Source organism: Castor canadensis, chromosome 15, assembly GCF_047511655.1.
Source record: "Castor canadensis chromosome 15, mCasCan1.hap1v2, whole genome shotgun sequence".
NCBI classification, from domain to species: Eukaryota; Metazoa; Chordata; class Mammalia; order Rodentia; family Castoridae; genus Castor; species Castor canadensis.
In genome coordinates, this window is record NC_133400.1 from 79,626,641 (window position 1) to 79,648,882 (window position 22,242).

General features: G+C 37.0%; 1 protein-coding gene across 1 annotated transcript in view; it reads left to right on the plus strand.

Annotated features, from left to right (window-relative positions):
- Window positions 1–22,242, plus strand: part of Cubn (cubilin) — a 253,945-nt gene that overhangs the window by 225,397 nt on the left and 6,306 nt on the right. Inside the window, exons 60-63 of the mRNA XM_074056589.1 lie at window positions 9,354–9,562; window positions 19,001–19,163; window positions 19,494–19,699; window positions 21,592–21,739. Coding sequence (XP_073912690.1) covers window positions 9,354–9,562; window positions 19,001–19,163; window positions 19,494–19,699; window positions 21,592–21,739 — 726 coding nt within the window. The remainder of the gene's footprint in view (window positions 1–9,353; window positions 9,563–19,000; window positions 19,164–19,493; window positions 19,700–21,591; window positions 21,740–22,242) is intronic.

The window sequence follows — 22,242 nt, forward strand, 5'->3', positions numbered from 1 at the left end:
GAGAAAAACCATATGGTACTGTGAAGACCAAGCTAAGTGATAAAATCGAGTTACTGGTAAAATATAAGATACTTGAAAACTGTTCAAGGGAACAGGACTAGAGAAGCAATTATTCTGCATGACCTAAGCCACAACAGCTCTCCTCAAAATGCAATGCAGTTTTGTCTAATAACTGTATGTTTGGGATTAAATTACTTGTAATCATAGATTTCCTGTAGTATCATCCTTACTCACATGGTTTGGCATTGATGGAGTGTTCCCAGGAACATAAAAGCAAAATATATTCAGTTGGAAAAAATTAAGCTTTCCTTAGTTATAAATGAATTATTTAGAAATAAAACAATTTTAGCATTATGGGACTGTGTTCTTCTCTTTGTTATAATACATGAAAAGTCTGTTAACTTTGTGTGGTCACTTTATATTCTGGTCACTTGCAAGTAAAAACTTGTCACAAAATCCCAGGGCATAATGATAATAACTGCCTATCACCAAGCATCTATTCCATGCCAGATGTTGCGAAGCTGTCTTACATAGATTACTTCATGTAATACTCACAACTACCTCTTCAGACAGGAATTACCCTGTTTTACAAAGAAGGAAATAAGAATTTAAGAGATTAAGTAATTTGTTTGTGACCACGGGGTTTGTAAGTCATACTAATAGTGACTACTTATAGGTGTCCTGGTAAATTAAATTAGAAGATCTCTGGCACTCATTTGGCATGCACTAAATTCTAGATACAAGTAGTAGTATTATCTTGGAAGGATAAGAAGGCATTCCTTGGAAATAGTACATCCCATGAAGAAAAAAACAGTTCTGCAAAGTTAAAATTGCATCCCATTTCAGGAGATACTGGCTGACCGGCACATTGGTAAGGCTTCAGAGTGTAGAGAATGGTAGATGTGAGATAGGCAGAAACTAGGCCTGGAGGGCCCCATGTAAGATGCCAAGGGGAGCCTTAGTTGCGCTGGACTGGAGAATAGAATGGTCTAATCGTGTTTGTTTCAGAAAGCACATTCCAACATCTGTAGGGTGATATTTTGAAGAAGACAACATTCTGACCAAAGAAAAAGTTAGGAAAATTTATAGTCGTTTAGGTAAGGGATGATGAGAGAAGTGACACTGTGAAAATAAAGAAGTTAACAGGAGAAATCTAGATACAGAATTAGTAAGACATAGTGTTCTCTGCTTGAACGAAGTGGCGAAGAGAAAGGAAATAATGATGAACCTAGGGTTCCTAGACAATATCTTATGATACCACCACCTACGTAAAGCGTCCAGAAGACCATCTTTTTCAGGAGGAAATAATAATTTTTCATTTATGTATGAATAATTGGTGCCATTAAGTCATCTATCTCATATTCAATAGATAGTCAAATATAAGAGTTAGAAGCTCAGTAAGAAGGTCTGGAAACACGTGCCATGTAAGGTGGCACATGTACATTTAAAATTGTATGTCTTCCCTGATAAATTGACATATGTCATTAGTCTTACCTTGATTTCTACTTTTTCTGATTTAGTATAGTATTTGTAGTTTTCTTTTGGTTCATGTTTGCATGATATTTTTTTTTCTGGTGGTACAGAGGTTTGAACTCAGAGCCTCATGTTTGCTAAGCAGGCCCTCTACCACTTGAGCCACTGTGCCAGCCCTTTTTTGTGTTTGGTATTTTTGATATAGGGTTTTCTGAACTATTTTTTCCAGGCTGGCTTCAAATCATGATCCTCCTCCTGATCTCTGCCTCCTGAATAGCTAGGATAACAGGTATGAGCCACCTGTGCCTGGTTTCACAGTATTATTTTTTTGCCCTTTCAATTTCAGTCTTTCTCTATGCTGAAAAACACATTTGGGGTTTATTTTGCTTTATCTTTCTATTCAAGAATTGAATGTGTTTCTATGTAGTGAAATTATCAACATTAGTAGACTTTAATGGACCTTTATACTATTTGTTTTCTGTTTTTCCTACCTCTTCTTATGTTCCATTACCTGTCCTTCCTTCGTTTTTATAAGTAATCTCTTGGAGCTGGATGCATGGCCTAAGTGGTAGAGCACCTACCTAGCAAGTGTGAGGCTCTGAGTTCAAACTACAGTACTGCTGGAAAAAAATTATAAAATAAAAAGTAAAAACAATCACTTTTATCACTCTTCTTTTTAAAAATTATCACTTATTCATTCTGCTACTCTTCTTTTAGTAGTTACCTGCGAGATTACAATATTCATCTTTGACTTATTAGAATCTCATTTAAAATTAGTCTTTTTTTATCATTTTAGGATCAGTGCAAGGGCATTAGAACATTTTAACTTCACTTATTTACTTCCTTTTGTGATATTTATGTCAGTTATTTTAATTCTGCAAGTATTTTAATCACACAAATTATTATTTTATGCAATTAGTAATTATGTAGATTTGCTTTTGCTATTGTTCTTTTCTAACCAAATTTCTATGCTTCCATATGGGGCCAGTTCATTTCTTTTATAAGAACTCCCCTTTATTTCCTTTATTGCAGATTTTCTTGGAAAACATTTTGTTTAGTTTTTATCTAAAAATAACTCTTTTGTTTTAAATGTTGTCGGATGTTTTCTCTGAATGTATAATTCTAGTTTGTTTTCATTCAGCATATTAACATGTTTTCTTCTGGATTCCTTTATTTTTGCTAGAAAGTCATTGTTCCATACTTTGGGAACCCCATCCCCCAACCAAGGTCATAGCATTGTAGGGTACTATACTCTACAACGAGCTACATCATTGTTCAGTTTTATTTTGGCCATTCTGATAGATGCGTTGTAACATCATATGAGATTTTAATTTGCATTTCTGTAATGATAAACAGTTTTCTGTGCTTTTGTCCCATTCTGTGTGACAAATGTCCCATTTTTCATCTGTAGATCCTCTTTAATGCAATATCTGCTCATATATTTGTCCCGATTTAAATCATTTTTCTACTGTAAAGTTTTGAGATCACTTTATATATTGTCAGTAGTTCTTCCTTTTTTCTATATGGTTTGTGAGTATTTTGTCTTAGTCTATACTTTGACTTTTCATGCTCTTGAAAGAGTCTTTCATAGAATGAAAGGAGTGTTTGTTTTGTTTTGAGGAAAACTACCTCTCCCTCACTGAATTACTTTGGCACCTTTAAAAAATATCATGTAGGCATTTTTGTATGGTCCAGTTCTGTGTTCTCTATTCTGTTCCCTTTCTTGACTACTATAGCTTATAGTGATTCTTCTCACATTATTTTTCTTTGTTTTGATTGTTTTAGCTATTTGAAGCCTATGCTAGCTCATATAAAATTTAAAATAAGCTTTTTATGTTTTCAGAAAAACTTTGCTGGAGATTTGATAGGAAGTGTATCAAACTGATGCATGAATTTGGGGAGAATTGACATCTTTACTATATTGCGTTTTCCAATCTTTAAAAACATGTCTCCATGTATTTATATCTTCTTTGATTCTTTCACCATTTTGCAATTTTCAGCTCAAAGATCTTGCATATACTTTATTAACTATGTACCTAAGCATTTCATTTTCTTCGAAATTATTATGTAGTATAGTTTTCAGTTTTGGTTCCCACATATTCGTTGCTAGTATATAGAAATGTTTGATTTTCATGTACTGTCTTATATCCTGAGTTTTTGATGAACTTGTTTCTTATCTCTTAAGAATATTTCTATAGATTCTTTGGGATTTTCTACATGGATAATAAGATCAAATAGTGACCACAAATAGTGACAGTTTCACTTCTTTCTTTCTAGGCTTTATATTTTTTCTTGACTATTATTACTGGTAAAAACTCTAATACTATCCTGAAAGTGGTAAGAAAGAATATTCTTAATTTGTTTCTGATCTTAGGGGGAAAGCCTTTAGTTTTTCACCACTAAGTTTGCTATTTGCCATTAGATTTTGTAGATGTTCTTTAACAAAGTGACAAATTTCCCTTCCATTCCTAGTTTGCAGAGAGACTTTGTCATGAATTTGTGCTGGATTTGGTCAATTCCTTTTTTAGCATCAGTTGACATGAGCAGATCATTTTGCTTAATCATTTTTTAAATTTCAAAGTCTTAAAAATGATTCTCATGACATGCCCTGGGACTAGAGATGTGTTTTTAGTGATGTCTAAATTATACAAAAAAAAGATGATGGTAAAATGATTTTCTTTTTCTCCTTCTACTTCTTTCTCCTTCTTCTTCTTCCTCTTCTCCTTCCTCTTCCTCTCCTTCTTTTCTTCTTTCCTCTTCTCCTCCTCCTTGTTTTTTTTTTTGTGTTTGAGACAGAATCTTTCCTAGGTGCCCTCAAACTTGTGATCCTCCTGCCTCCTTTTCCTCAATTCTTTATACAGATGCTCCTCAACTTTCAATGGGGTTGCATTCTGATAAATCTATCATAAGCTGAACATTATCAAAAGTTGAAAATACTTTTAATCCACCTAACCTACTGAATGTCCTACTTTAGCAACATACTACCCTCTGAGCATTTATTGTTTACCCTGTGATCAACTGTGATGGAGTGGTGGACTGGGACCTGTGTCTCTCTGCTGCTGCCCAGCATCAGAAGGGAAGACTGCATTTCATATCACCAGCCCAAGAAAAGATTTGCATTCAAACTTCAGTGTAAAGTTTCTACAAAACATGTACAACTTTCACACCATCTTAATGTAAAAAAAATCATAAATTGAACCATTATAAGTTGAGGACCTACTCTTTTTCTATTGACTATCGCTTTTCTTTTAGTAAATGACCTTTGTTTTAATATTTTAGTGTTATGATTCCCAAATATTAAAGATTAAATTATTAAGACACTTTGTGTGTCTAAGTATAGCTTCTAAGTTAAATTACATTGAATCTCAAATTAGGGCACCTAAAGTGAGTCAAATTGAGTGAAGTTGCTAAACACAAGACAAAGAAACAAATCTTGTTACTAACCCATTAAAATGATATTTCTTGCATAGCATAAATATTATACCTAAGATATTGTTGTCCATGTGTGGGGCTAGGAATTAGAATAATAAATTTGATTTACTTTTAGAGAAAAAAAGTAAAACAGATTCATCTGAAGCCTGGTTGAACTTTTCAAATGAATTCACTGGTTTGGAGCAGTTGTGTACTGCAGCTGTGAAAGTCACAGTAAGGTTTATTCAAAACAAGGATTATGAATCTCAAGTCTTGCATCCCTGTGTGGTTGAATGAAGTTGCCATGTCTGCTTCCACATTTGTAGGGAAACAGCTTCAAGTGTGTTTATATTATGCTTCCTTCACTTTTCTGCTGCCTCCCTTAACTATGGCCTAAAGACATAGATGTTGCTGGAAAACAGGAAAATGCCTGACGTCAGGCTGATCTTTATTCTGTAAATTCAGCTGGCATCAACCATCTAAATAGTAGAAGTCCAGGACAGAAACCATCCGATGAGCTCCAGAAAATGTCAGCCACAAAAATATCAATTCTCAAAATAACTACTTAAAAAAGCATCTTACCATATTACTCTAGTAATACCTTCAAGGTGTAAACTTCTTCCTCTATCAGATTGATCCTGGCTCAAGCTTCACTCTGAAGTTCAGTCATTGGAGGGAAATCATTTAGGATTCCATCATTCATTTTTAATTAAGTAGATCTAGCCCTAGATCTCACTACTTACTATGGCTTTCTATTTCCTGTAGTTCTTTAGCCAAAACATTTTCTTTCTTTAAAGGAATGGCTCTTTTGAGTGAAATGTTTCCCGTTTAGGGATAAAGGTTAGAGTGACATTTGTTCCCACATATAGGGTGTGTCATTAGAGCCAGGCTCTGACAGCCTGATTGATGAATCAGGATGCTGATGGATGAGCATTGTCTGGATGGTAGAAAAATGTGTAATAAGGAGGGAGGTGATAAATTTATGATGCCAGACATAATAAGGTTAAAATGTCCTATGCCAGAAAAAAAGAATAATTTCAAAATATCGATACAGTAAATATACATGTACTTCTTGTATATAGGACTTTTTATCAGAGTCATGAATTTCTCCCTTGTTCTTCCTATTATATCCTGCTGCCACTGAAATACTAATTACTAATTACTGAAATAGTAATGTGGAAATAACACTTTTTGGCCACATACACTATTCTTTTGTGAATGTTGCTCTTCATATTCTCCCAAAGACATGAACATTTACTATTCCATTCTGCCACATGAGAATCAAAACTATAGAACAGTATGTCATGTTTAAACAGTAAGATTGATTGCACTTCCCAAGCCATGTAAACTTCTATTCATTCATATAATAGCATTTTCACCTCAGTTGTTTGACTTATTTGGGCCAGATTATCTGATGATAATTTCAGTTCTCCATCGCTATGTGTGTATTTTACCAAGTAAGTGATGTGCTTGTTCTATTGTAGTTTAATAACTCAGACAAGCTATCCACTTTTATTTGTTTACTATTACCACAATAATGCTGTATAACAAACCATCCAAAGGTCAATGTCTTCATTTTATCTTCATTATTTTATAATGGATATTTTGAATTTACTTGTGTCAGGCTGGCTGATCTTGGCTGTAATGTTTAGGCCAGGTTTGTGTCTACTCCACATGAATCCATTTTCTCTTTGCACAAGCAGTTACCTGAGGGTATGGTCTCTGATGGTCAGAGGAGCACAAAAGGCCTAGCCATAATACCACACACACACACACACTCAAGGCCTCTGCCTACATCTTGGCCACTAATATTCATTGTCCAAAGCAAGTCATATGGCCAAGCCTAACACTGAATGAACAGAAAACTGCTCTGTCCATTCTATTGCATTATAAAGAAAGAGACTGACAGACCAAGGAACTGAAGAATTAGGAGCAGTCAATCCACTACTCAGGCTATGACAGCACACTCCAACAGTTTGAGGGTTCTTCTTCTGCGATTCCCTAGAACAAGGGTGTGTCTGCTTTATGACATTACTTTTATTAGTAGTACTACAATTATAATATAAAGTGTGCATAATGACATTCACTGTGACCAAGTATAATTATCATTCTTCCCTTATTAATTTGTTGACAACAATTAATAAGTAAGAAGTGGTAAAATTTATAGCTTGACATTTCTAAAATAACATTTAGTTTGGGGAGCAGATATATTATTAGAATAATGTATGTCATCCTTCAACTCTTCATTGCCCTTTGTCATTCCAGCTTACACTGTGGCAGTGAATGCTTGTTTTATTTTCTTTTTCTTGAAGTGATAGGTATTGAAACCAGAGCCTTGTGCATTCTAGACAAATGCTATACCACTAAGCTATATTCTCAGCCCTGCCATACTCTATTAAGTGGTCTCATCTCCTCTGGTCTCTTTCCCTTTTATGTAAGATGCTGATACCAGACAAATTTTTCAAACCAGACAAATGATCAAACTTGATGCATTCTCATTCTACCACTCCTCTGATCAAAACCCTTGGAAGTGGATCCCCATTATCCTTGGAATAAAGTCTAAATGCTTTGTTATGATGGGCATTTAAGACCCTCCATCACATATCCTATCATCTTCCTCCATGCTATTGCTTTATCATTTTCACACAGAACTATGATTTCCTATGCATATAATATTAATTCTTGTTCATGTAACCTTTGGTCATGAGGTTCCTTTAGCTTTGAATTGTCAGTCCTAATCCTGTTTCTACATGGTTTTATTACACTTATTCTTCAAGTTCCAGATCAAACATCACATTGGAGCATTCTAGATTTTCATAACCTGAAGTCACTTTCCCTTTCTTATAAAACTTGAAAATGTTTCTTGATTCTTTTAGGACATCTATCATCCTCTAAATTGTATCATCATTATTTATCTATGTAATTTCTTCTAATGTACTATCATTCATCTTTTCCCACTTCAATCCTAAATATACTTCCTTGAATATTAAAACATTTAATGAATAAATAAACCTATTACTTCAATAATACTCATTACCCTAAGTAATTGTTCTTCTCGACTATGCATGCCAATAAGCTTAAGTGTTTTTTTAAAATACCAGTCCACCATAAAAGCTGGTCAGACTTCAATTCTTTCTTTTGTGTTCAGGTATGTTTCCTGAGCACAATCATTAGCAACATTAGTGCAGCACTGTCCATTGCTCTTAGACTTCATAGTAATTTTGTCCTACAGACTTTATGGGATTGAGCCTTTGGAAGCATTTCAACTCCAGGAAATGGCTGACTGTGCAAATAGTTTTACCTTACTTAGAAGCTAAGGACAGGGCAGTTGTGACTTATTAAAGAGTGCACCTGTCCTGAAAGCAACTCTGAACATTTGCTGTCCATCATAATCAGAGTTGGGGAGGGCTACCATTGTTCTTATTTCCTGCCAAGATCCAAACACAACATCTTAGTGCCCCACTGTTAGCAGATGTATAATTGGAGTGAGACAGAGATGGATGACTAATGGTATTTAACTTTGGAACTGGTAATGACCTGTATTTATGTAGAAAGCAAGCTTTATGAACATTACTTTGAGCACCAATTTAATTCCTATTCCTATAATGACTGCTTTGATCTCAATTCATCCTCACTGTTTCTTTCAAGATTGTCAGTAAGTCTTCTTCTTTTTATGCTTTTCCTACATCATTTCTGAGGCAACTGCCTAGCCTAAATCCAGTGTTCAGAGGATTTTGTCCCTATTTTTTCCACAGTAGACCACTTACTCACATTTGGAGTATTCTTTATCTCTTTGTGTTTTTATTCAGTATTACAAAGTTTTTATTTAAAAGTAGCCATTTTTCTCTAATAAAGTAATTCTTCAACTTTCCCTTCCCCTTGATTTTGGAAAAGAAAAAAAAATCAAATATAGAATGTGGTTTAATATAACCTTGACTGCAGTATTAAATGCTCTTGGCTCTCTTTTTTGTCAGACAATTTGAATAAAAAATTGTTGGGAGGCAGTTCTCTTGGGGTGTTGGGTAAATCTTCATAAATTCAGTTTTAAGTCTTGGCAGTATTCATAAAAGAAGAATATAAAAATAAAGTGTATTCACATTTTCTGCCAGTTTTATTATGTAAAATACTTGATTTTGTACAAAATTGGATTTTTTGAGAGAAACTTGAGTGAACCACATGAGCATTTCCAAAGATGCACATAGAACCAAATATGTTTACTTGCTCTTTGAAGTAATTGCACAGTGATAAGGAGGTGACTCGGGTTGGTGGTGAGGGTAAAGAGGGAAGTAAGTAAAACAGATATCAAGGGAAGTGGAAAAAACACCTGCATGAACCTGACCAAGCTCTGGGAACAGCCTCATAATGTTCATGTGTGACAAAAAATAGAAACTATGTATTGAAAAGTCTTCCATGTGAAAGTTAAGATTTTTCTGCTTGGTCTGCATAGTGATGTGTTTTTGTTTTAACAGGACCTCAGCATGGATGTGGTGGCTATCTGACAGGTTCCCCCGATAGCTTTGTCTCTCCTGATTCTGATTCAGATGGAAGATATGACAAGGGTTTGAATTGCATATGGTTCATAATTGCACCTGAAAACAAATTAATTAAACTCACCTTCAATACATTTGCTTTGGAGTCAAGAGCTATTTCACAAAGATGCACTTATGATTATGTAAAGGTAAGACTATTATAACAGTTTACAAACCCAAGACTGTAATCTTTTTATTTATTCATTAGCATATTATAGTTGAACTGGGGACACGCTCTGACATTTACAAAAGCCCTAATGATATGTCTTAGTTAGATTCATCCTCTCCATCTGAACATTTTCCACAGGTCTCATTGTTTCATTTTCATACATGAAAACATAATACTTCCACCATGTTCACCTTCATTCATCCTTTCCTTATGCCCTCTCTCTCCACTGTTACCAACCCCTGCACAGGACTTGTTTTACTTTCCTGTCCTTCATTTTTTAAAGACATTTTTGTCTATTTATGAAGGTTATACAGAGAGTTTCATATATATATATATATGGAAATGTCATAATGAAACTCTGTATAATCATCAGATATATATTACCCTGAATTGGTTCATCCCTTCCATTATTCTCCTTTCTACCTTAGTCCCCCTCTTATAATGATTTCAACAGGTTCAATATCCCACCTTCATATGTGTATAGAAAGTATATCGACCTTATATTGTGTATTCTAACTTATGTCATATAGAAGCTTGAAAAAGAAGTGTTGCCGCTTTGTACAATGTTTTGTTCTTCGATGATGCAGCATACAATATTACAGATGCTGTATCCTCATGTCAAATTAATCTCTAGAATGGATGGTTTAAAAATTTTATGTGGCTAAATCACTTTAAGATTCAATTTGCTTCAACACTGCCTTCTCAAGAGATGATCTATGGGAAGATAGACTGTATGGGGAACAATACTTAAGGACTGTTGGCAAAATCTAAAATAAATAACAATACCTACAGTTCAAAGAATCATCCCTTAATTTGTCTATTTCTTAAATTAAAGATTTACTTCTCATATTATCTTTATGTATGGAGAATATTTTAGTTCTTACTTCCCATTAAAAGTAAAACAAAGGTGGGCATGGTGACTCATGCCTGTAATCCAGGAACTCAGGAGGCTGATATAAGAAACTTGTGAGTTTGAGGCATCCTTGGCTACATGGCAAGATCCTGAGTTAAAAAAAAGTGAAGTACAACTAACATATTCAGAATCAGTTAATGTGTTGAAAATATATCAGTTCATTATATTCCACAAAACTTTTTGAAATCAACTTTTCAATACTTAAAGGACTCTCTATTACTAAATAATTTTTAAATTACTTTAAATTGCAAATGTTGGGTAGCATCAATCAATATTTACTACTCCAACACTCTCTGGGAATAATAATAAAGATGGTAAGATTTTTTTCCATGGAATCTTAAGTCTAATTGGAAAACTAAAGAATAAAACATGCAAACCCACCATGCACAGTTTGGGATCATAAATATTTAAGTTCTGACTGATGCATTAGATAGAGACTTGGAGGAGTATGCAGACTTAATAGGGAGGAAATGGGCTGAGGATGTAGCTCAGTGGTAGAGTGCTGGCCAAACATGTGCAAGGACCTGGGGTTAATTCCCCAGCACTGTAAAAGAAGAAGAAACAGGAGAGAGGAAAAAAAGAAATACTCAATATGATGAGGGTAAACTTATTCAAGTTAGCAGAGAATTCCAGGCAAGATGAACATCAAAAAAGGATGCATGCATGCATGGTCTTGAGAGAATGAAGGCTGGCTTTATTGGAGCAGAATATGACTGAAGAGTAGCAAGAAATAAAATTGCTGAAATAGATAAATTAAAAGGACTTTGAAAGTCAAACTAATGAATTCAGATTTTATACAGCTAAAATAAGAAGCAATTGAAGGTTTTTCCAGTAATGTGATGAGAGTAATATTCAAGGAAGACTAGCCTGGGTACAGTGTGCAGCAGGAACTGGAAAGGGAATAGTCTGGTGGGCTATTCCCTTATGAGAGAGCACTTGTAACTGAGAAGGGCCTGGAATTGGATAGGACAAGAGGGATGCAAGAGAAACTTTTAAGACCTAAGATTGTCCTAAATTTTAAAGAAATTAGTTTTAAAAGAAAGGGAAGGAAAGGTCATAGGTGGAATACATATTTGAGCACATACTTACACACTGACATTTTTACTGTGACAAGCACTATGTCTAGGACACCAGAAAAATGTGAGTACTGTGACAAGGAGATTCCAGTGTTGGTGATAACAAGACAGATAAGAGGGATTGCAACAGGCAGAGAAAGGGCAGGAGCGCCCCTAAAATACCACCATTAATAGAGAGGAGATAGTAACAGAAAATTGCTTGAGTCAAAAGAAAGGGTGCTTTTTAAACAGCATATACTAGACTGCCCCACTGTCACTCACCTCCAGGAACAGTTCCCAGCAAGTTAGTTGGAGAGAACAAGAGGCCGGGAAATGAACAGATGAGTCAGAAAAGCGATGTCCAAACTGGGAATAGTGTAGTATTGCTAAAGTAAAAGAAAGTTCTTTTCCAAAGCATGGGTGATCAGTGCTATTAAATTGCAAATTAGAAGGCAAGAAATGTTAAGATGAAGAACAAGCTCGTTCCTTTGGATGGCAGCTGTTTTAATGAAATATTGGAAGAGAAGCCAGATCAGAGGGACTTCATGAAAGACTTGAGATAACAAGAATGTCAACTCAGGTTGAATTCTTTTCAAAAATGAGACCAAAATGTCCACAACAGCCCTAAACTGATGTTTAAGACTTAAAGAGCTTCTCTGGCTTTACTGAAAGATAATAAGCTTTAGAGAGAGTATGAGAAATCAATCCCAATTTTGCTGCCATACAAATATCTTAATCTCCCTGATTCCTTATCATTTTGTCTATTGTAAAAAGACTCACAGTACAGTACCTATCTTGAAGGCTGCTTTGAGAATAAAAATAATACATATTAGAGTATTTGGCATCGTGCCTAAAATAGTTGATTAGAAATTTATTTCCTTCTTTCCCCTTTGAGTATTTCCAAATAGGCATGGAGGCTCTAGAATTTCCTTTTCTCAAAATATTAGAAATAATTGATTTACATATCAGTTGTAAACTCAATTCATGTAGGATTCTTAGGTATAGTTCTGCTGGGAGGAAATTTGTTGAATATATTCTCAAGTCACATTTTTGTTGAGTGTGATTTGATAGTGTCATATAGGCACTTGTAATTGTCAGAATTTCTTAGACAGAAACAGCAATATCATAAACAAGGAGTTGTTTACTAGCGTCAAAACAAAATACCCTCTTTTTGTAAAAAAGAAATTTTATTCATATACACTCAGGGAAAACAGTTTCCCTCAATTTCCAACCTCTGGTAACTAACAGACCAAAAAAATAGCCCTTGAAACATGAAATTTTGAGGTATCTTCATTAGAGTAAGAAAGAGAGAAAAAAAAGAGAGAGAGGCAGACACAGAGAGAGAGAGAAAGAAAGAGCGAGAGAGAAAAAGAGAGAGAGACTTTGTGATAAATGGAACATTTAATCCCTTTTAGATTATAAAATCTAAGCTTTTTGTAGAAAAGCTTGTTTACTTGAACTCTACAGATAGATATGCAAACCAAATAATGCCAATAATTGCCAGTAACATCAATCTTATTATCTTCTTATTCATTGATAATCCTATCACTGCTGTTTCTGAAAGGGTTGGCTAGGGTAAGGAAGATAAAGCAGTACATAGTGAATTTTGTATTTCATTGAGTGATGTCTATTGAAATTGGCATCACAACCATTTCATGGAGTTATTTGGCAGCACTGTATCTGACACTGGAGACATGGGGTTAAAGGCACATCCCAAGGATTAAAAGCTCCCAAGTAGCTGTCAGTCAAGTGGGGGAGACTGGCATGTAGACAGATATGTTGTTATACAACATAGCAAAAGTGGTGATTATGCTTGCAATGTGGAAATGTAGGGCAGAAGATAATCTCACAGACTTCATTTGGGATTCAGGAAAGGCTTCCCAAATGGGCTCAGCAGGGTCTTACATCATAAGTGGAAGTTAGTTCCATTTGTGATCTTCTACAAGATTGAAAGGAGCATCACAAAAGTGTGGTTCCTTCAGGAGGCTGGCTACCAACAGTAAGGAGGAAAGGAGCGGGTGTGTGCTACATGATCTCTTACACATCTTCTTGAAACCAAACTCTTTATCAGTTCAGTCACCTTGTGGGGGGCAGCCATGATGTGACTGAGAGGAGTCAGCAGTAGACTCCTCATGGACTTTGTCTTCCAGGAAATGGGGAACTGTTGACAAGTGGTTCCTTCCCAGTGTTTCCCAGCATTTCCTCAGCCCAATCACTTGGCTTGTTCTTAGCCAACATTTTGTAACGCTTCCTTTTTCACCTGTGAGGTTTGGCTTCTACACACTAAATGCCAGCTAGAGCCCCCAAATTATTGTTATAATGCCTGTTACAAATTAAAAAAAAAACCACTATACTTGTGTGAAACACTCCTTAGGGGCTGTCATTGATCTCACTGAAAACCTTTGTCTTAACCCAGTGGTCAGCCTGCGGTCAGCCACTGCAGAAGGAGGGTCTCCATATGTGGGGAGAAGATCATCAGCCCATGGAGACAGTAGATTCCTATTGATATGAGGTCGTACTACTATACATTCACTCGTGCATTTAGTTATTCACTAAGAGAATGTTAATTTGAACCCACTTTATTCCAGATATTGCTCCAAATACTGAAAAAAAAGCATTACGATAAAAAATAACATTATTGTTTATATCTTGAACCCCCAAATGCCCATAAGTTGAAGGTATGTTCTCAGCTGCAGCACTATTAAGAGGTGGTGCCTAATGAAAGGAAGCTGAGCAATTAGGGATACAGCCAGTTCCTTTTTCTTGTGTCACTTCCCTGCTGCCATAAGTTGAGGCCTCCTCCACTATGAGCTCCTGCCATGATAAAAGCAGGCTAAAAGCAACAGGGCCAAGCAACCTTGAACTGAACTCTCTGAAACCAGGAATGAAAACAAACCTTTCCTCACTGGTTAAAGCAGGTGTTTTCTTGCAGCACCAGAAAGCTGACTAACAAAAATGCTATGACTATACCTGTACTTTCCAAGCTGGTTCTGACTATTGCAACTTTGTGCTATTCTTGAGAACCCTGGGACTAACATATGATTTTTTTTCCCCAGAAGGTTCTGAAATAGATCAGAGTTCAGCCCCACACCTGAAGAGTCACCCTATATTCTCTTTCCCATCCCAAATTATGCCCGGATATGTTGTCCTGCAGACTTTATCAGAAGTTCTGCAGTAAGATCAGAGAATTCACAAAGATACCTTAAAATGCAACTTAGAAATATTCCGAATGAGAATATAACAGTACTCTTGTTATTAATTCCCCTCAGAAATATTAAATGATAAAATCCTAAGGGAATTAATCTCCAGAATTGTTCATTTTGAAAAGAATTAAATTCCAAGTTCAAATGCATAAATTGCTTTTCTGCATTCAAAGTTTAGAAATTAGAATTAAAAAAGTTCTTTCCCATTTCTTTGACCACTCAAATTGTTATCTGGGTGAAGTACAGGATCTTGTATTCATACTCAGAGGCTGTCTTCTACTAAATTATCTGCTCAATTCCTCTAGAATCTTAAGTACATTCTAATACTTCAGTTTTAACAGTTGAGAAAGCACAAAATTCTTCTTAGCACTTACCACATGTATGAGACACAGAACATAATTCAAGCTCCAGGTCTGCAGGATTTATGCCAGGAAGCATAGGCTCCCAGAAGCAGGAGCCCTGTGACACAATGCACAGCAGCCCTGCAAACACCCACTGTGGAGATTTCGCGTTGTCAAAGAATGGAAAGAGCAGATGGAAAGAGCAGATGGAGTAAATTTTACTTTGACCACACAGTATTCTGGGAGCCCACACTCCCAGAGGCCACTAGGTGTCTCTTGCAACTCAGGAGAGACCTTATTGTAACAGTGACTGACAAATGCAATGCCAGCATAGGACCAGGCATGTTTGTCATCTCCTTCTATCCAGCCCTGGCTTTTCCCTCATATTTTCCTTCAGATTTATCAGCTATCTATTTAAAGCCCTATTAGGATCTTAGAACTCTTGTGGAGTGAGATCAAAACTCCTTGGAACTTCACAGCCTTGTCCAACACATAGCCCCATTTCTCCTGTTCTGTCACCCAAACCAGGAATCTCATCAAACTTGTGTGCCATGCATTTCATCACTCCATGTCCTCCAAACTCATGTTCCAACTGCATGGGATACCCTTGCTCTTTTTGTAGACCTGGAAGGTCCCTACTTACTTTGAAGGACCAGTTCAAATGTCTGCATGAAGTTTCCCTGACTCTCAACACACTTCTACTCTTTTATTGTAGCACTTATTTTTTCCTACTTTTATTTACTTTTTCTTTTTCTTCATTTTTCTGTTTTTTGTATTTTCCCCTATTTTATATATTACTCACACCCCAATATGTATATATTTGTCTGTGTATGTGTGCTTATAGATATGTATCTATATAGAGATTTCCAATAGATACATAAACACACAATATACATATATTTAATTTATTGACATTTCTTCTCATTGGTCTATGAGCCCCTTGAAAGTATAGAGAGTGTTTTATGTTTCTCTGTATACATAGGACCTGGCACAGGAGCCTGGCGTATAATACACGGAATAAAAATGCTAAGAAGATTGTGATCATAAAGATAGCAATGATTATAATGAAACCTTGACCTACTTATTGGAAATAGTCACATAACCTCAAACTTGGCAAACATACTCTTCTGTAAAATGAAAGGGTTAGAATTTTCTGGCTCCGAATTAACTGAAATTATGTTGATGTAAGAGAGACAGTGCCATCTAGTGGTAAATGTATTTTACTTTTAATTTTGATATGTCTAGCCACTTTACAGAATTCTAGCGTTTTAAAATAGTGTACTGACATAGCTGTTCTGAGGTCTCTGACTCACTATACTGCTGTTTTGAATTCAATACTTGGAACTTCAGAAACTTCATCTTAGAAATACAATGAATACTTCTTGAAAAAAATAACTTTCCCAGTAGGGCATTTGAAGGAAACTCAACCCCCCAACTATTTTCTAGGATGTTTGCAGAAGTCTGCAGAGCTGGAAATAGTTCTGGGTGTTGGAGACACTGCAGTGAATAATCCAAAGCCCTTCTTTCCCCACCCATGGGACTTACAATTTTGCTGAGAGGGAAACTAGAAAAATCAAATAAGGATAGATAAGATGCATTTAATTTTACTAAAATGAAAATAAATAAAACAAGATGAACTTGGAGGAGGGCAATATTGGGTGTGGTTGCCTCTCTGAGGAGTTAACATTCGAGTCAAGGTCTCATGGCAAGGAGATGTCAGTCATTCAAGAGCTAAAGAAAGACCTTTGCCAGCAAGTGCAGAGGACCTGCGCAAGGATCCTCCTGTGGAGAAGGACTGCAGAGAGGAGGTGCAGGCCAATCAGGTGGGGCTTGCAGACCAAGGTAAAGAGTGGGGATTTTATGCTGGGTGCAAGATGAGACCATTGGAGCATTTTAGGGAGAACGGGAGAACACTCTGGTTTAAGTTCACAGACACTTTGGCAATTTGGTATCGAATACAGTAGATGCTCTGTGGAATTAGATCTGTGAAGAGCATGTTACACAGGCAAAGGAGAAAGATGGTGGTGGCAGTGATGGACATGGGATCCTCTGAGTCATTTATTGAGGTAAAGAGACTTGGGTGAATGGTTTGGGGAGGAGTGGTAAATGTGTCCCTCAAACTCATGTGTTAGAGACAGAATCCTCAGATTCATATGTTGATATTTGGGGGTGGGGTCTTAGGGAAGTGGTTAGAGTTAGGTAAAGAGAGTAGGTTGAGGGAAGGAGAGGAAGAGAGACCTGAGCTGTGATCCACCTCTCTCACCATGCGAGGCCTCTCACCATGTCACGAAGCAGCAGGAAGACCCTCACCACACGCAACCTCTTAATTCTGGAGACTTCGCAGCCTCCAGAACTAAGAGAAATAAATTTCTCTTGTTTATAAATTACCAGTCTGTGGTATTTTGACACAGTAACACAAGCTAAGACAGGAGAGTGGTGGGAGAGAAGAATCAAACACTTATTCACTTACTATGTGTTTGTGGTGCACTTTTTTTTAGGTAACAGACACTTTTTAAATCTGGGGATGTAGCAGTGAACAGAACAGACAGAAATCTGTGCTCCTATGGAATTTGCATTCTTTTTAGGGAGGAAGTCTATAAAACAAACAAGTTAAATAGTAGTATGTAGAAGGTTATACTTTCCCTGAAGAAAAATCAGGCAAGAAAGGAAACAGGAAATGTTGGGAGAGTTTAACTTAAGTAGTGGGTGATATCTGAGTAAGTAGTGGTGACATCTGAGTAAGAAGTGGGTGATACCCGAAGGAATGTCAGAGAACTAAATATATGGATACAAGAGAAGAAAATCCAGGCAAACAACACAGCAAATCCAACCACTATGAAGCCTGACTGTGCCTGGGTTTCTCCAGAGACTGAGTGAACAAGGAGACAGCAGGAAATGAGATCAGAAAGGCCAGGGGTGGGGAGGAGAGCAGATTCTATTTGGTCTTGAAGGCTATTGTCACAGCCTTGGCTTCTGTATTGACAGGATGGGAAGCAGTTAGGCAGATCCTGGTCCTGACTTTATTTTCATAGAACCCTCTCTAGATGACATTTGGAGAACAGTCTTAAAATAGGGACAAGAGCAGAATCAAATCAGGAAGGTCCAAAGAGAGTCTTCAATGATAAACCAGGCAAAGGTAAAAAACTTGGGTCTGATGACTCCAATGTCACCTTATTTTTTAAATCACATATTACTTCCCCAAAAAGATAAGTTAGGCATCATACCAAGTTTGTTTGGTTTTTAAAATTTTATTTATTTATTTATTTATTTATTATTTATATGTGCATACAATGCTTGGGTCATTTCTCCCCCCTAACCCCACCCCCTCCCTTACCACCCACCCCATCCCCTCCCTCTCCCCCCCACCCCCTCCCTCTCCCCCCCACCCCCTCAATACCCAGCAGAAACTATTTTGCCCTTATTTCTAATTTTGTTGTAGAGAGAGTATAAGCAATAATAGGAAGGAACAAGGATTTTTGCTGGTTGAGATAAGGATAGCTACACAGGGAGTTGATTCACATTAATTTCCTGTGCATGTGTGTTACCTTCTAGGTTAATTCTTCTTGATCTAACCTTTTCTCTAGTCATACCAGGTTTTAACTAAAAGTCATTATAATATTATTGATCCAATCCCAATTCTGTTCCTAAGGCCAGGTGTGGTGGTACATACCTGTAATGGCAGCACTCAGGAGTTGGAGGCAAGAGGATCTTAAGTTTCAGGCCAGTCTGGGCTACATTGCAAGAACCTGTCTCAAACAAAGCAAAGCAAAGCAAAACAAATAAACATATAAGAACACTAACATAAAGATGTTTAATCATGACCTATGGTGACTTCACATCCAGTTTAATATAAAATATGCATCTCCTCTGTGAATAGTGGAGAACCAACAAATGACTTCTTTTCAGATATTTGATGGGAGGAGTGAATATGCTGACTTGGCTGGAACATTTTGTGATTCCACTGTACCTGCTCCTTTTATCTCTTCTGGTAACTCCCTGACAGTTCAATTCATCAGTGACCTGACTTTAGAAAGAGAAGGATTTAATGTTACATATACCTTTGTGGACAGTGAGTATACTGAGATTTTAAAATATTATAAAATACATGCATATTTATGCACTGGAATGAATGTCATGCTTATTATATATAAACTCAATGTTAATTACTAAACTTAATGACTATCTTAGTTGATTACTAAATGGGTTATTTACTATGTTTAATCTGCGGTACAAATTTGGTACAATCTTTAGTCAAAGATGTCTGTCCTGTAGTCCTTAATAGAATGAGGTAAGTATACCTCCGCTGGGCCGGGAGAGTTGGGAAAGCAGACTTTTAAAGACTGGGTATGCAATGAGACATGAGCAAAATATCTCCATTGTTTCTTTCTTCCCTCCTTAGTGCCTTGTGGTGGAACTTACAATGCAATGCGGACCCCACAAAATATCTCATCACCCCATTTGTCAAACCCCAGCCTCCCATTTTCTACTTGTACTTGGGTCATTGAGGCACCACTCCATCATCAGGTCAAGATAAGTGTGTGGGCATTACAGCTGCACTCGCAAGACTGTGCACAGAACTACTTAGAGTTTCAGGACTCACCAGAGGTAACAGCTGTTGTATCTAGTGACCTTTTCACTAGCATTTACAAAATTTGAGGGAATGACTAAATAAATTCTCAGAGTTACTTGTGCTTTTCAATAGATACAAAACCCTGTATTCAGGTGTATTGAGAAACTTGAACTTGACCCTGTAGGGCAGGAGCTTTCAAGCTTTCATGTATCTAAGGATCATCCAGATGGATTTTAAAAGTGCATACCCCTGAGGCCCACAGTTAGAAACTGAGTCTCCAAAATAGCACCACTTAATCTGAATTCTTGATGAGCATCTCTGGTGTTCTGTTACCAATGCCAGAGATCCCTGAGCCATGCTTGGAGAAACACGTCTGTGGTTGCAAGCCTGTGTTTAGGATGAATTGAATTGGCAGAAAATCAGTCAAGAGACCATTTGGCATCAGTCCAGTGGGACTATATTCAAGTTGATATAAGAGAGAAAAAAGGAGAAAGTGATGTTTTGATTAAAAAGGTGGGGGGAGAGACTGTCTTTATTTCCCATAGGATAAGATGTTAAGAAGACATTTGGGACATAAAGGTGTGATGTTAGAAGACACAAATATTTAGGGATCATCATCATGTGGATAGGTAGTTGCAATAATGAGAGTAGTGAGATTAACCAGGGGGAATATGGAAAGTGAGAACTCATGGAGTGATGGATACCTGGTAGAGAGTCTGGGAATATCTGGGATTACCATGATAAGTGGCGATGAGCATCACTGGTATTAAGAAGTTCAAAGTGAGGATGTTTAATGGACTATCTGTAAAAACACTCCAAACATCCAGGTTTCAGAAAAGAACTGGGGTGCAGAAAACTAGTCAAAGCTAAAACACCCCAAGTGTTTAATAAATGAAGAGAAAATAACCAGGAGGAAAGTAGGTAAAAAATGATGAGAAAGGTCAGAGTGTCTTTTTGGCCACCTGTAGATTATTTCTACATGTGGATGGGTTCAAAAGATGGATGCTGGAGTGAGGAACATGAACAAACCCTCCACACTACTGTCCATCATTTGTACTGAATGAAATGTTGAGAGTAGTGAAAGAATGGCCACTGGAGACCCAGGTTTCACTTAAGACCACAAAATGGAAAGGCTAGGGATGTGAACAGGGGGTTAACAATGCAGCTGAAGTTCGAAGGACACATCAGACAGAATTAAGAAAGGACCAAGAGTAGGAGCTAGTGGGATCAGGTAAGTGTAGAAGTACAGCTCAATAACAGGAGTCTGCAAGAAGAGGTGGAGCACAGGCCTTCAGAAAGTACCCAAGAACTATAGGTGTTAGAGACAAATGTGCAATTGGAGGCTGTCAATGTCCTGAGATTCATATAAGTTGGTATTGTGCAGGAATTGGTGGGCATCTGACTGCATTTACCATTGAGAGGGGATGAGGGCTGCCCTGTGTTAGGGGGAGCAGGGACTTCATGATGAGCACCAGTTGCCTTCTTGGCTTTCACAATTTTGGTTACGTTTGCTAAAGGATAGTGAGTGCTGGACTAGGGGAATAACCTTGGGTTAGTCTTATGGAGCTCAGGACTGTGGAAAAAGCTGGGGCAGGAGACTTGCAGTGAGCTCACACAGCCTGGCTCTGCTCAGAACAAGGACCCAGGCCTTAGCAATAACATGGCAAGAGAGGGACTAGTCTTGTTTTCTCCAGGGAACTGGCCATTCATGCTTTCAGTGGAAACTTTGTTACCCATCTTTTACCTCTCTTGAACATTGGTCAATTCCAAGGCCAAAGATGAATCTTATGGCAGAATACTTCCAGTATTAGAGCTACTTTCCATGACTGAATATATTTATGTCACCCTTTTATGTGGGATTTACTTTGGTATGGGTGTTTTCTTCTGAAACTAAATCTCATGCAATTTGACTTCCATTTCATTTCAGAGTAATGGAAACTCAAGACTTCAGTTCTGTGGCACAAATGTTTCAGCAGTGCCAGTGTTTTATTCTTCAATGAGCACTGTAATTGTTGTTTTCAAAGCTGAAGTTTTAAACAGAAACTCTGAAGTGAGTTTTGCCTATCAGATTGCAGGTGAGTCCTGGAAGGTCGTCTTTATTCCAGAAAATCTGCCATGATTACAGTTAATGTAGGAGTGACTGCTCTGAGTACGCTGGGGTCTGTTAGGGTAACCCACACCTATATGAGTGGAGACTCTTAACTAGAACCTGCCCAACTCAGCCAATTACAAAAGTCAGTTCCTGAAGAGGTGATGTGAATATAAATGTAATGCAACTAATTTAAAATATACTGGCTGTTTTATTAATTATTCACTTGGCCATATACTGGAATCACCATACATGTTTATGAAAGCTTTATTGAGAATATAATTTCAATATCATACAATGTGCCTATTTAAATTTGACAGACAGTTCAGTGATTTTTAGGATATTCACAAAGTTGGGAATCACTCTGCCTTAGGACACTGTTTTGTAGAAACCACAGGGCCTTTTGAAAATGTTGATTACTGAAACTGAGAAGTTTGTTTCCAGAGAACACTTTGGTTAATGTTTATTTTGAACTTCATTAAAACTAAA